The sequence below is a fragment of the Natrix helvetica genome, assembly GCF_964273705.1.
Source record: "Natrix helvetica genome assembly, chromosome: 4".
Taxonomy (NCBI): Eukaryota; Metazoa; Chordata; class Lepidosauria; order Squamata; family Natricidae; genus Natrix; species Natrix helvetica.
The window spans coordinates 169,203,662-169,216,566 of NC_138550.1; the positions used below are offsets into that span (position 1 = coordinate 169,203,662).

Below are 12,905 nucleotides of genomic sequence, written 5' to 3' on the forward strand. Positions count from 1 at the left end.
TATTCTTGATTAATATATTTTATTCTCTTCATGTACACTGAGAGTATATGCACCAAAGATAAATTCCTTGTGTGTCCAATCACAATGGGCCAATAAAGAATTACATTCTATTCTATTTCCTATTCCATTCTATTCTATTCTATTTTGAAGACATTTTGCTTCTCATCTAAGAAGCTTCTTCAGCCTCTGACAGGATCATTTTTCAGTTGGAAGGGACCTTGTAGGTCATCTAGTCCAACCCCTGCCCAAGCAGGAGACCCTACACAATTTCTAACAAATGACATTCCAGTCTCTTCTTGAAAACCTCCAGGGATGAAGCTCCCACAATTTCTGAAGGTAACTTCTGTTCCACTGGTTGATTGCTCTCATTGTCAGAAAATTTCTTCTTATTTCCAGGTTGAATCTCTCCTTGGTTAGTTTCCATCCATTGGTTCTTATCTGTCCTTCAGGTGCTTTGGATAATAGCTTGATCCCTTCCTCTCTGTGGCAGCCCCTCAAATATTGGAAGACTGCTCTCGTGTCTCCTCCTCTTCACTAGACTAGCCAGGCCCAGCTCCTATGTTTTAGCCTCCGGTCCCCTAATCATCCTGGTTGCTCTTCTCTGCACTTTTTCTAGAGTCTCAACATCTTTTTTGTAGTGTGGTGACCAAAACTGAATGCAGTACTCTAGGTGTGGCTTTACTAAGGCTTTATATGGCAGTATGAGTACCTCACTTGATTGTATCCCTCTGTTAATGCAATTTAGGATTGTGTTGGCTTTTTGGGCTGACTCATGTTTAACTGGTAGTCCACTCATATTTAATTGATTGTCCCCTAAGACTCCAAGATCCCTCTCACAGTTACTGCTATTAAACCTGATTTCTTGAATGAGAAGCGAGATGTCTTCAAAAGAAAAGAAAAAAACAAGAAAGTCCAGATGCTTCCTGAAAAAGCACCTTTGGGATGTCCATCATTGAAAGTTTTCAAAACTAGACTGGATAACCATTTGACCGGGATGTTACAAGGTCTCCTTACCTGATGAGAGGTAGGATGAGAAGACCTCTTCCAGCCCTGTGATTCTGTGTTCTCTGAGATAAGCAGAACCGAAGAAACTGTTCTTTGTAGCCTTCCCTTCCACCCATTAATTATCAGTTGCAATTAGATGTTACAATCCTTCATTGGCTTAAGCCAATCAGGGCAACTTCTTGCTTCATCAAAGAAGCGTTGAAGCAGTGGGCGGAGTTCTACAGGAGGTCCACTGAAGAGTCAAAAAGCTCTCAGAAGAAGCATGCAGAGGTCACTTCAGGCAGAAGAAGGGCAAGACCAAGCCGGAGAAGAAGCAGAAGCAGAGAGAAGCAACTCTCTGTGGGACTCCTCTCCTTCGTGAACCTTCAGCTTGCAGCTCCAACTCAAGATCTGAATTACATCTCCCTATACTCCAGGCAGATCACTGATATTTCAATATGTTAGTGTCGGTGCCGACATTATTCACACTTTTATTTCTTGTTGCCACCATCGCCTTCGCCTTCCTAGATGTTTGGTATCTACTCTTCAACGCCTACTTGTTCGTTTTTTGGAGATTTGCAGGCCCCCAAGCAAAAGTGTTGGATGAAGGCATAAGGTACAGCTGGGTCTTGCCTGCCGATCTGGATTCTCTGGGGCACATGAATAATGCGCGCTACGCTCGGGAAGCTGATCTCGGCCGTTATTTGTACATGTTCCGCTGTGGCCTCATGCAAACCATCTGGAACCATAAGCATTGCACCATGATGACCGCTTCCTCTTGGCGCTTCCGACGGTCTTTGAAACTGTGGGAACGCTTTGCCATCCGGACACGCATGTTAGGCTGGGACGACCAGTCGTTTTACCTGGAGCAACAATTCATCAGTTGCCGAAATAGGTTTGTCTGTGCCATTGGGTTGGTTCAGCATCATCTGACCGGCATGTCTCCAAGCGAAGTCGTCCAGATTCTGTATGGGAAGAAGGTAAGGCTTCCAAACTTATCGAAAAAGGGTGTAAGTGGACACGTCATGCAGGCCATCCCCTTGCACAAAATTCAGCCAGGGTCAAGAGCCAAGAGTTCCTCCCACTTCCTAAATGGTGGATATGTTCCAGGGCAGAAATAAAAAGCGGTACAGATTCTGCTCAGCCACGAGACCAAGTTTTGGAGCTGCTTCCAAGAGCTTCAAGAAGGGAGCCAACTTAGAACTTAAAGGAGGAGTTTCCTGATCATTAGAATAATTGATCAGTGGAACGGCCTGCCTCCAGAAGTTGTGAGTGCTCCAACACTGGAGGTGTTTAAGAAGAGATTAGACCACCATTTGTCTGAAAGGGTATAGGGTCTTCTGCTCAAGCAGGGGGTTTGGGCTAGGAGACCTCCAAGGACCCTTTCCACTCTGTTATTCTGCTTATAAGAACCGTGGTAGTGCAGTGGTTAAAGTGAAGTACTGCAGGCTACTGACTGCTGAGTGCAGCTGACTGCTAGCTGCAGTTCGGCAGTTCGAATCCCACCAGCTCAGCCTTCCATCCTTCCGAGGTGGGTAAAATGAGGACCCAGATTGTTGGGGGCAATAGGCTGACACTGCAAACCTCTTAGAGGGAGCTGTAAAGCACTGTAAATGGATAAATATAGACAGACAGACAGAGATGACAGACAATGCAGATGGATAGATAGATACATAGATGATTGATAGTTGATAGATAAATAGACAGACAGGTGGATAGACAGACAGATGTATGGATAGATGATAGATCAATAGAGACAGTGAAGCAAATGGACAAATGATAGATCTCTTCTTCTTCTTCTTCTTCTTCTTCTTCTTCTTCTTCTTCTTCTTCTTCTTCTTCTTCCTCCTCCTCCTCCTCCTCCTCCTCCTCCTCCTCCTCCTCCTCCTCCTCCTCCTCTTCTTCTTCTTCTTCTTCTTCTTCTTCTTCTTCTTCTTCTTCTTCTTCTTCTTCTTCTTCCTCTTCTTCTTCCTTCTCCTCCTCCTCCTCCTCCTCCCCCCCTTTGGTAGTTTTAAACCATATTCTGTATTTAAATCTTAGAATGTTGTAAAAGGAGGCATCAGGTTGCAACCATAACAGAGCCTGCCCATTACGCTCGTAAGTTGTAAAAAAGGTCGGTGAACCTTTTTTCCAATGGTCATTAAGCCAATGCCACAGTTGTTAAGTGGGCCCATACTATGTGGTCACATCAACATGTGGTGCAAATGGCCATAAACGTGGTTGTATTGCTGAGCTCTCAAAGTGAGGTCACGTGACCACAGGAAGGGGTTACCACATAGAAATTTGTATATGGGTCATCTAAGTCCACTTTTTTGGGTCCATCATAACTTTGAACTGGGTTGCAGTCAAAGGGTTGAGGACTAACTATATTAGGAACTTGGTGGTTGATTACCAATCCAATACGTAATCTCTCTATAGTGAAAGGGAGTGATAAAAACTGTTTATAAATGCCTCTACTTGGCTTCTGTCCTTCCAAACAATATCCATGGAGTAGAATAGAATAGGGTAGGGTAGATAGGGTAGAGTAGGGTAGGGTAGGGTAGGGTAGGGTAGGGTAGAGTAGAGTAGAGTAGAGTAGAGTAGAGTAGAGTAGAGTAGAGTAGAGTAGAGTAGAGTAGCATGGAAGGGTTAGGGTTAGGGTTAGGGTTAGGGTAAAAGAAGAGAAGAGAAGAGAAGAGAAGAGAAGAGAAGAGAAGAGAAGAGAAGAGAAGAGGTGAAAGAGACCTTGGAGATCTTCTAGTCCAACCCCCTACTTAGGCAGGAAACTCATACCACTTCACACAAATGTTTGTCCAAGTTCTACTTAAAAACTTCCAGTGATGGAGAATTCACAACTTCTGGAGGCAACTTCTGTTCCACTGATTAATTGTTCTCACTGTCAGGAAATTTCTCCTTAGTTCTAGGTTGCTTCTCTCCTTGATTCAACCCTATTCCTAAAAGTTAACTAGTAGTCATCCCAGGAGATTTTTGTCTTCTATTGGCTCTGTCTTAGCCCCATTCCTTATCTTAGCAATATGTGTCAACTGTGTGACTAGCGAACCCAAAATGTGGAAACGCTCTCAGGAGCTTTGATTTCCCAAAAGTAAAACATTATTGGATACATCATTTTGGTATGGAGGAATCAAAACCAGCTCTGGTTTTCCCGTGCAAATGTTTGCTTAATTAAACAATAACTTCCCTTTCTCCCCACCCCTGGGTGACCACATTGTCCATTTATGAGACATCCTTTTGTTATGGGAAATGTCCTCTTTCTCCAGCACCTGCAGTGATGACCTTGATGGTTGCCAGGCTCTCACAATTCACACACACACTCTCAGCATTCTGTTTCCCTCTTCCCTCCCTCCCCAGAGTTCATTGACAAGTTGAAAAGCGTTAAGGTTTGTAAGAAGCAAAGCAGTTGAGTCTTGACGTATGTCTTGTGTGATATGCCTGACAGTCACCTCTTCTTTTCTACATTGAAAGGGGTCCCACACCTGTCCATTCCGTTATCTTTGTTATGCAGCCCCTGCAAATATGCATCTTCTCCCTTCCTTCTGAGTTCATGCCATAATCTGGCATTTTTATGGCAAATGGCTCTATGGAAAATGACCCATCAGTACAATGAACAGAAAGAAAAGCTATCACCAGAACGAACATAAAGTAGCAGTTAATTCTATGGAATGGAATGGAATGGAATTTGAATAGAATAGAATAGAATAGAATAGAATAGAATAGAATAGAATAACAGAGTTGGAAGGTACCTTGGAGGTCTTCTAGTCTAACCCCCTGCCTAGGCAGGAAACCCTATACCGCTTCAGACAAATAGCTATCCAACATCTTCTTAAAGGCTTCCAGTGTTGGGGCATTCACAACTTCTGGAGGCAAGCTGTTCCACTGATTAATTGTTCTCACTGTCAGGAAATTTCTCCTCAGTTCTAAGTTGCTTCTCTCCTTGATTAGTTTCCACCCATTGCTTCTTGTTCTACCCTTGGCTGCTTTGGAGAATAGTTTGACTCCCTCTTCTTTGTGGCAACCCCTGAGATATTGGAAGACTGCTATCATGTCACCCCTGGTCCTTCTTTTCATTAAACTAGACATAGTTTAACACAGACACATTTCTTGCAACCGTTCCTCATATGTTTTAGTCTCCAGTCCCCTAATCATCTTTGTTGCTCTTCTCTGCACTCTTTCTAGAGTCTCCACATCCTTTTTACATCATGGCGACCAAAATTGAATGCAGTATTCCAAGTGTGGCCTTACCAAGGCATTATAAAGTGGTATTAACCCTTCACGTGATCTTGATTCTATCCCTCTATTTATGCAGCCTAGAACTGTGTTGGCTTTTTTGGCAGCTGCTGCACACTGCTGGCTCATATTTAAATGGTTGTCCACTAGGACTCCAAGATCCCTCTCACAGTTACTACTATTGAGCAATGTACCACCTATACTGTACCTGTGCATTTCGTTTTTCTTGCCTAGATGTAGAATCTTACTCTTTTCACCATTGAATTTCATTTTGTTCATTTTTTCATGGATGTTTCCCTAAATAGTGAGAGACAGTTGGACTCAAATTCTGCATGCCACCTGTTTATGTTCTCCGGCCTCCTTTGCCATTTAATTTGTATGATTTAATTGCATAATTTAATTGCAGGTGGAATCTCCTGAACTCCCCGAAGATGTCCAGTGCTGGCTGAAAAGTAACCAAATCAACAGAGAAAGAATAAAGTATGAGGCTGAGAACAATAGCAAAAGCAAGTAGAAGGTCCTTCAGATCTGCCGATGAGTCATCTTTGGAAATGTCTGGGCCACCTGTTCTTCTGGATAAAGCCAAAGAGACATTGTTTATAACTATATTTTTTGCTGTCATGAGTATCCTGGGGGTTAGGGGTGTAGGAGAATCAAGTGGCCCTATGTGCATCACAATTTCATTATGCAAAGGCTGACACCAACCATATAATTCACATCACTTGAGAAGGGACATCAAGACGGACGTTGTCATCATGGTTTCTACCAGATGCTGCCATGTTCTGTGGACTGAAATGACAGCAGGATCAGCCCTAATGAATGGAAGCCTGATAAAACTTTAGTTCTGATACCAGTAGGAGATCGAATTGCATTAGGAGAGGGCAGAGCCATCTTATTTGGTCAGTCGGCGTCCACATTATTTCTAGGATAAAGTCTTCATCTTTACTGTGTTTCCAAACTCCAGTTTCATAGGAGGGCAAGTTGTGCAAAATTGTGGTTTGAATTTGAATTCAATGGAAACTTGAATCGGAGTTTGTGCAACACAGTTCCGCAATCGGAGCTGTTGGCAATATTTCCTGCAGAGGCAGTCGGTTGGCGTGCTTTTTCAAGCAATCACCTTGAACTGTCTTTGTTAGAGCAGTTGAGTTTTAGGCCTCGTTGGGAGAGTGGGATTAATGGTGCAGGATCCAATCTGGGTCAGCAAATTGGGGCCAGAGGTTTTGTCTCCTGAGCTTCCTGATTCCTGCTGAAGCCCATCTTCAGGGAAAATGTTTTTTTTCTCTCCAGTCTATTAGGGCAACCTGGTCTACCCAATTATGGGACGGAGCATACTGCTTCCATTTCATCTTCGGGGAACTTCTTGCTAGCAGAGTGTGTGCTGTTCTCTTTGTATATTTATAGTGCCCGTTGTAAGTGGCTTTTTAGATGTTGATTGGGGTGTGTTGATGGCCAGCTTTTAAGTCGTTCGCTGTCATTTGCTTGTGTTACCCAGCCTTTACCTTCTAAGTACTTGATAGGCTGGTGCTGAATCAGCCCTCCTGTTGACCGACGATGGGCCCATTCAATCACTTCCCTGTCTGTTTTTGTGACGGCTCGTGCAACAATCTTAGCAAAATTGAATGTCTTGTTCATTGTAGTGTGAGGCTACCAATGAGTCCTCGAGTGGTCAGATGAATCATTGGTAGCCTTATACTGCAATGAACCAGGACCCACATTAAGTGAGAGAAACTTGGGGAAATGACCCCTCAATGGTCAACAGGACTGCTGATTTACCATCAGCCTATCAAGAAGGCGAAGGCTGAGCAACACAAGCGAATGACAGCCAACAACTTAAAAGCCAGCCATCAACACACCCCAAATAACATCTAAAAAGCCATCTAAAATTTCACTGTGGTGTTTTTTCTCTTTCATCTGGAATCTGATTGTCTGTTCTGACCTAGGCTTCCTGGGACCATAAAAATCACACGCTTGTTCCAAAAAAACCCTCTTTTTATTTAAATAGCCGTGAATTATGTTCATTCACAGCCCGTAATGAGTCACAAATAGTTTGTAAAGAGTCCGACAGAGGTCTGCCACAGTCTTTCAAGGTAATGCTGATAAGTGCTCACCTTTATCTCCCTTGAAACGCTGTCAGAGACCTAATTGCCCATTAGTTTTGCAAGGCCAAACGGAGCACAAAGTCAAATGGAGCTTCTCAGAGTTTGAACTGACCAGAATGAACAAAATTGCTTCCTGCAAAAGTTCACACCGTTCTTCTCCCTCGCTGAGGTCAGACTCCGGAGGCTCCGGAGCAGTGGTGGGTTGCAGGCGGTATGCGGAGGCTTGCGGAAGCATCATTTGACGCTAGACCGCAAGATACAGGAGGATCTGGACAGATTTGAAAATTGGGCTCTATATTTAACAAAATGAGATTCAATGGTGAAAAATGTAAGGTTCCACATTTAGGCAAGAAAAAACCAAATGCACAAGTAGAGAATAGGTGGCTCCTGACTGAATAGTTGTAACTGGGAGAGGGATCTTAAAGGTACTAGTGAATAATCTACTGATTCCGTGGTTACATCCTCTCTAACCCTCACAGCTTCAACCTTCAACTGTCTACCGTGGACCTCACCCCATTCCTTTTTTTAAAATTTAATTTTCTTTTCTTTTGTTTTGTTAGTACAAACATAACATCTTTGCAACACGTTATACTTCTTTTACATGTATGTTGTGTTCCTTTTATCTGTACATATAAATCTTATATACCCATATCTATATCTATATCTATATCTGTATACATATACATATGCATATGCATATATATACATATTTTCATATATCACCTATAATCATCTTATATTCTTTTAATTCCTGTTATTTTTGTCAACAGTCTATTTTGTACTTCTACCTTTTATTCATTCTCTGGTTTAGTACTTGTGTTTTAATTTCTTAGTCTTTTTTTTCTCTTCTTTATTGCTTTCCTATTTTTTCCCCTCACCCCATTCCTAAGAGGTCCGTAAAGGGGGCCTGGATAAGCGCACCAGTGTGTCTACCGTCCCTGTCCTTCTGTCCCCATTCATTTGTACTCATTTCCTTTGTTCATGTCCATGTTTATATCTCTACCTGTTATCTTGTACATGTTTGACAAAATAAATAAAATAAAGCAATCACTTAAATATGAGGTCAGCAGTGTGTGGCAGCAGCCAAAAAAGCCAACACAGTTCTAGGCTGCACTAATAGAGGGATAGAATCAAGATCACATGAAGTATTAATACTGCTTTACAAAGACTTGGTAAGATAACTTGGAATCCTGCAGCCAGTTTTGGTTGCCATGGTGTAAAAAAGATGTGGAGACTCTAGAAAGAGTGCAGAGAAGAGCAACCAAGATGATTAGGGGACTGGAGGCTAAAACCTATGAAGAACGGTTGCAGGAACTGGGTATGTTTAGCTTAAGAGAAAGAAGGACTAGGGGAGACATGATAGCAGTGTTCCAATATCTCAGGGGTTGCCACAAAGAAGAGGGAGTCAAGCTATTCTCCAAGGCACCTGAGGGCAGGACAAGAAGCAATGGATGGAAACCAATCAAGGAGAGAAGCAACTTAGAACTAATCCTAGATCAATGAACCAGTGGAATAACTTCCCTCCAGAAGTTGTAAATGCTCCAACACTGGAAGTTTTGAAAAAGAGATTGGACAACCATTTGTCTGAAGTGGTGTAGGGTTTCCTGCCTGAGCAGGGGGTTGGACTAGAAAACCTCCAAGGTCCCTTCCAACTCTGTTAATCAGTTATTCCCAGAATTCTGTGAAGGAGTTGAAGTCCACACCTCTTCAAGTCACCAAATTTGAGAAACAATAACCTAAAGCATCTGATGAGCTGGTTAAACTCCAGAGTGTGCCTCTCTAATTCCACCGAGATTGAAGGATAGTGCCTCTAGGTCAGGTGTTCTGAATCATTGAGCTAAAAATCCTCCAGAGAAGCTCTTAAAGCCGATCAGGCTTAAGTTGAGAACACTTCCAAAGTTTAATTCATCGGAATCAGCTTTTCAGAGATGGCTAAACCGGTGGTTCTGCCTATCTCCCCAAAAGGACCTGCCAAGCATAGTTTACAATGCTAATGAGGAAGAATATTTGTAGCTCGGGGTTGACCAGAGGGGTCCTCGGTGGTCTCTGAGCTTGCTTGTTTTCTTGCAGATGTTTCATTACCCAACTAGGTAACATCACCAGTGCTCAAAGAGGATGGAGTTAGGAGAGGAGGAGGAGGAGGAGGAGGAGGAGGAGGAGGAGGAGGAGGAGGAGGAGGAGGAGGAGGAGGACGACAACGACTGTGGAGTATTTGATGCTCTCTGAGCTTGTTTGTTTTCTTGCAGATTTTATTTCCCAACTAGGTAGCATCCAGAGGTGGTATTCAGATGGTTTGGACTGGTTCGGGCGAACCGGTAGTGGAAATTTTGAGTAGTTTGGCGAACCGGCAAATACCACCTTTGTTTGGCCCAATGATCTGTGGTGTATTGTGGCTGAAAACAAAGTGGTTCTGTGTCCAATGTGTAAAGTGCTTGACTGAGGAACACACGAGGCAGCGACTTTGTCTATCACAACGATGTCGAACAACCAGTTCTGCAAAACAAGGCCAGGTTTTCCAATTTTCTTGCAGTTTCAGAGATCATCATTCTGCAGATATGAAGCCCTCTGATTTCCTGGTAGAATGTAGTTCCTTTCCAAAGACAGAGTTGGCACTTCTAAAAGATGCCTGAATTGAAGATGGCGAAGGAAACAACGAAAGAGCAGCCCGTGATTGTGGTAATCACAGCTGCGCTTCTACAAACGTCTGAGTGAACTGTTCTGACCTTGGCTTCCTGAGACAGTAAAAAGCACACAATTAGTCCCCAAAACCCTCTTTTCATCTATATGGCTGCGAATTATATTCATTCACAGACCGTAATGAGTCCCAAATAGTTTGTAAAGTGTCCAACAGAAGTCTGCCAAGTCTGCTTATCTTTCAGGATAAGGCTGATAAGCACTCACTATCAGCATTCCAAATATCATCCAGAATTAAATCAGAGTCCAAGGCAGAGCTATCCTTAAAGTTCCAATTTAATAAGACAGACATGTTGGCACATCGGTGGAATCCCAAATGTAAAAGCTTCCTGGGATTCCACCCAGTTGAAAGTTCATGATCTTATCCCCACACCCATAAATCCATCACATGGTCCAATCCTCTTCGCCCACACTGGCATTTCCACCCATCTAGTTCCGGTCAGATGCAGAGATGCAGAGACAAAAGATGACCTTGAGGTTCTAGAAAAGAATGACAACAACACATTCCACAATTCTACACCTTTCTATTCCCCCTCCCAATTAGTACACTAATGAAACAGCAGAATGAAATAATAGAGAGTGTGGCAGGCCAAAAATCCTAAAAGGGATATAACTGCAGGCCTGACAGGTGGCCTCTCCTCAGAAGAAAAACCCATGGAGCCCTATGCCAGTTATCAGCTGCCTTCAGAGTCAGATGTCAGTGAGGCAGACAAACAGCTGGAGCCTGTTTCCAGTGTGCGCATGCGCAGAGTTGCCAGACGAAGGGAACAGCTAAAGAACAGGGGTCGACTTGGGAGTAAGGCCACAGGTGGACGATGAATGGCCCCTCCCAGAGGAAATAAAAGAGGAGCGGAAGGGGAGTGGAGTTTGCAGGAGACAATTAGTTCGCTTAATTGGTTAGTGACTCTCTGAGACTCCTTGCCAAGTTTCGCACATATCAGCTGTCAGCTCTCCAAGCCAGATAAGGTCTGTGACTGTAAATCCTCCCTTGAAAGGGATGAGCAGAATTCACAGCAAATTAATAAAAGGGTTTCTTTTGTTGGGACACGGAGTTTGCTTCAGACTCTCCGGAAGCCTCAGTCAGAACAGTTGTTCAATCATTAAATAAATCTGTTCTCCCCCCCCCCCCCCCCCATTGAATTGCTTTCAATAAGCTTGATAGGTGGCTGAGAAGGTCGCAGAGGTTGGTCATGTGACTCTGGGATGCTGAAACCATCTTAAATATATAAGGGTTGTCAAACACCTGAATTTTGATTGTGTGAACATAGGGATGCTGTGATGGTCATGGGAGCACAGTCCTAAATCACTTTCATCGGCAGTATTGCAACTTTAATTTATTGTTAAACAAATGGTAGAAAGTCAAGGGTACTACTTATACTCAGGCAATTGTGCTTTGGACCGATTATGCCAGGGGTGTCCAAACTTGGCAACTTTAAGACTTGTGGACTTCAACTCCCAGAATTCCCCAGCCAGCAGAGCTCTGCTGGCTGGGGAATTCTGGGAGTTGAAGTCCACAAGTCTTAAAGTTGCCAAGTTTGGACACTCCTGGATTATGCAAAGACCCAACTTTTGAAGAAAGCCATGCTGGAAGGAAGTGGAAAGAGAGAAGAAGAAGGAGGTGTTTAGCCATCAAGGGGATGGACTTGATTGCCATGAGGTTGAGAACATTTGGTTGGAAGATCTGAAGGGGCCGAATAACAGTGCAACAGAGTTGTAAGGGACGTTGGAGGTCTTCTAGTCCAATCCCCTGCTCAAGCAGGAAACCTTATATCATTTCAGACAAACAGTTGTCCAGTCTCTTCTTAAAAACCTCCAGTGTTGGAACACTTACAACTTCTGGAGGCAAGCCGTTACACTAATTAATTGTTCTTGTTGCCAGGAAATTTCTCCTTAGTTCTAGTTTGCTTCTCTCCTGGATTAGTTTCCACCCATTGCTTCTTGTTCTGCCTTCATGTGCTTTGGAGAATAAGTTGAATCATTCTTTTTTGTGACTGCCCCTTAGATATTGGAACACTGCTATCATGTCTCCCCTGGTCCTTCTCTTTACTAGACTAGCTATGCCCAGTTCATGTAACTAACTGTTCTTCTTATGTTTTAGCCTCCAGCCCCCTGATCATCTCTGTTGCTCTTCTCTGCACTCTTTCCAGAATCTCCATCTAATTTTTATATCTTGGCAACCAAAACTGGATGCAGTATTCAGAACAGAACAGAACAAAACAGAATAACAGAGTTAGAAGGGACCTTGCAGGTCATCTACTCCACCCCCCATCCACCCTAGTAGGAGACCCTACACCATTTCTGACAGGTGGAAGTCCAGGCTTTTCTTGATAGCTTCCAATGATGAAGCTCCCACAACTTCTGAAGGCAACTTTTGTTCCATCCGTTGATTGTTCTCACTGTCAGGAAATTCCTCCTTATTTCCAGGTTGAACCTCTCCTTTGTCAGTTTTCATTATTCCAAGTGTGGCCTTACCAAGTGGTACTAACACTTCACGCGATCTTGATTCTATCCCTCTCTTGATGCAACCTAGGACTGTGTTGGCTTTTTTGGGAGCAGCCTTTGCACATGGCTGGCTCATATTTAACTTGGGGGCCGATCATCTTGGAGAGAGCCCATTTATGTGGTGGTTAAGGGACAACACCAACTTGACAGCACGCTGTCAATCAAAGTTAGTTGCTGTTAAGAAATTGTTCTTCAGCTGTTCCTTTTGAAGGCAAGATCCATTCAGCAGGTTTGAAGCATTGTGGGCAATTCAGCCAGAAGAAGCCTTACACAATCACATTCAAGGCAACTTCTTAGCAATATGCCGAATGTCCATAAACAAGAAGGAACATTAATTACATTAATTAGGGAGGCTTTAAGAGCTACCTTGCATAATCTGCATGTATTTGTAATGAAACGATT

The 12,905-nt window shown here is 43.3% G+C and overlaps 1 protein-coding gene across 1 annotated transcript; it reads left to right on the forward strand.

Moving 5' to 3' along the window:
* Nucleotides 1–1,442: 1,442 nt before the first annotated feature.
* On the forward strand, nt 1,443–8,346 carry LOC309392220 (protein THEM6-like; the record flags this gene model as incomplete). Its single annotated transcript, XM_081953239.1, has 2 exons — nt 1,443–1,964; nt 5,615–8,346. The coding sequence occupies 2 exons, from the start codon at nt 1,443–1,445 to the stop codon at nt 5,720–5,722; spliced, it is 630 nt and encodes a 209-aa protein (XP_081809365.1). The 3' UTR covers nt 5,723–8,346.
* Nucleotides 8,347–12,905: the final 4,559 nt, after the last annotated feature.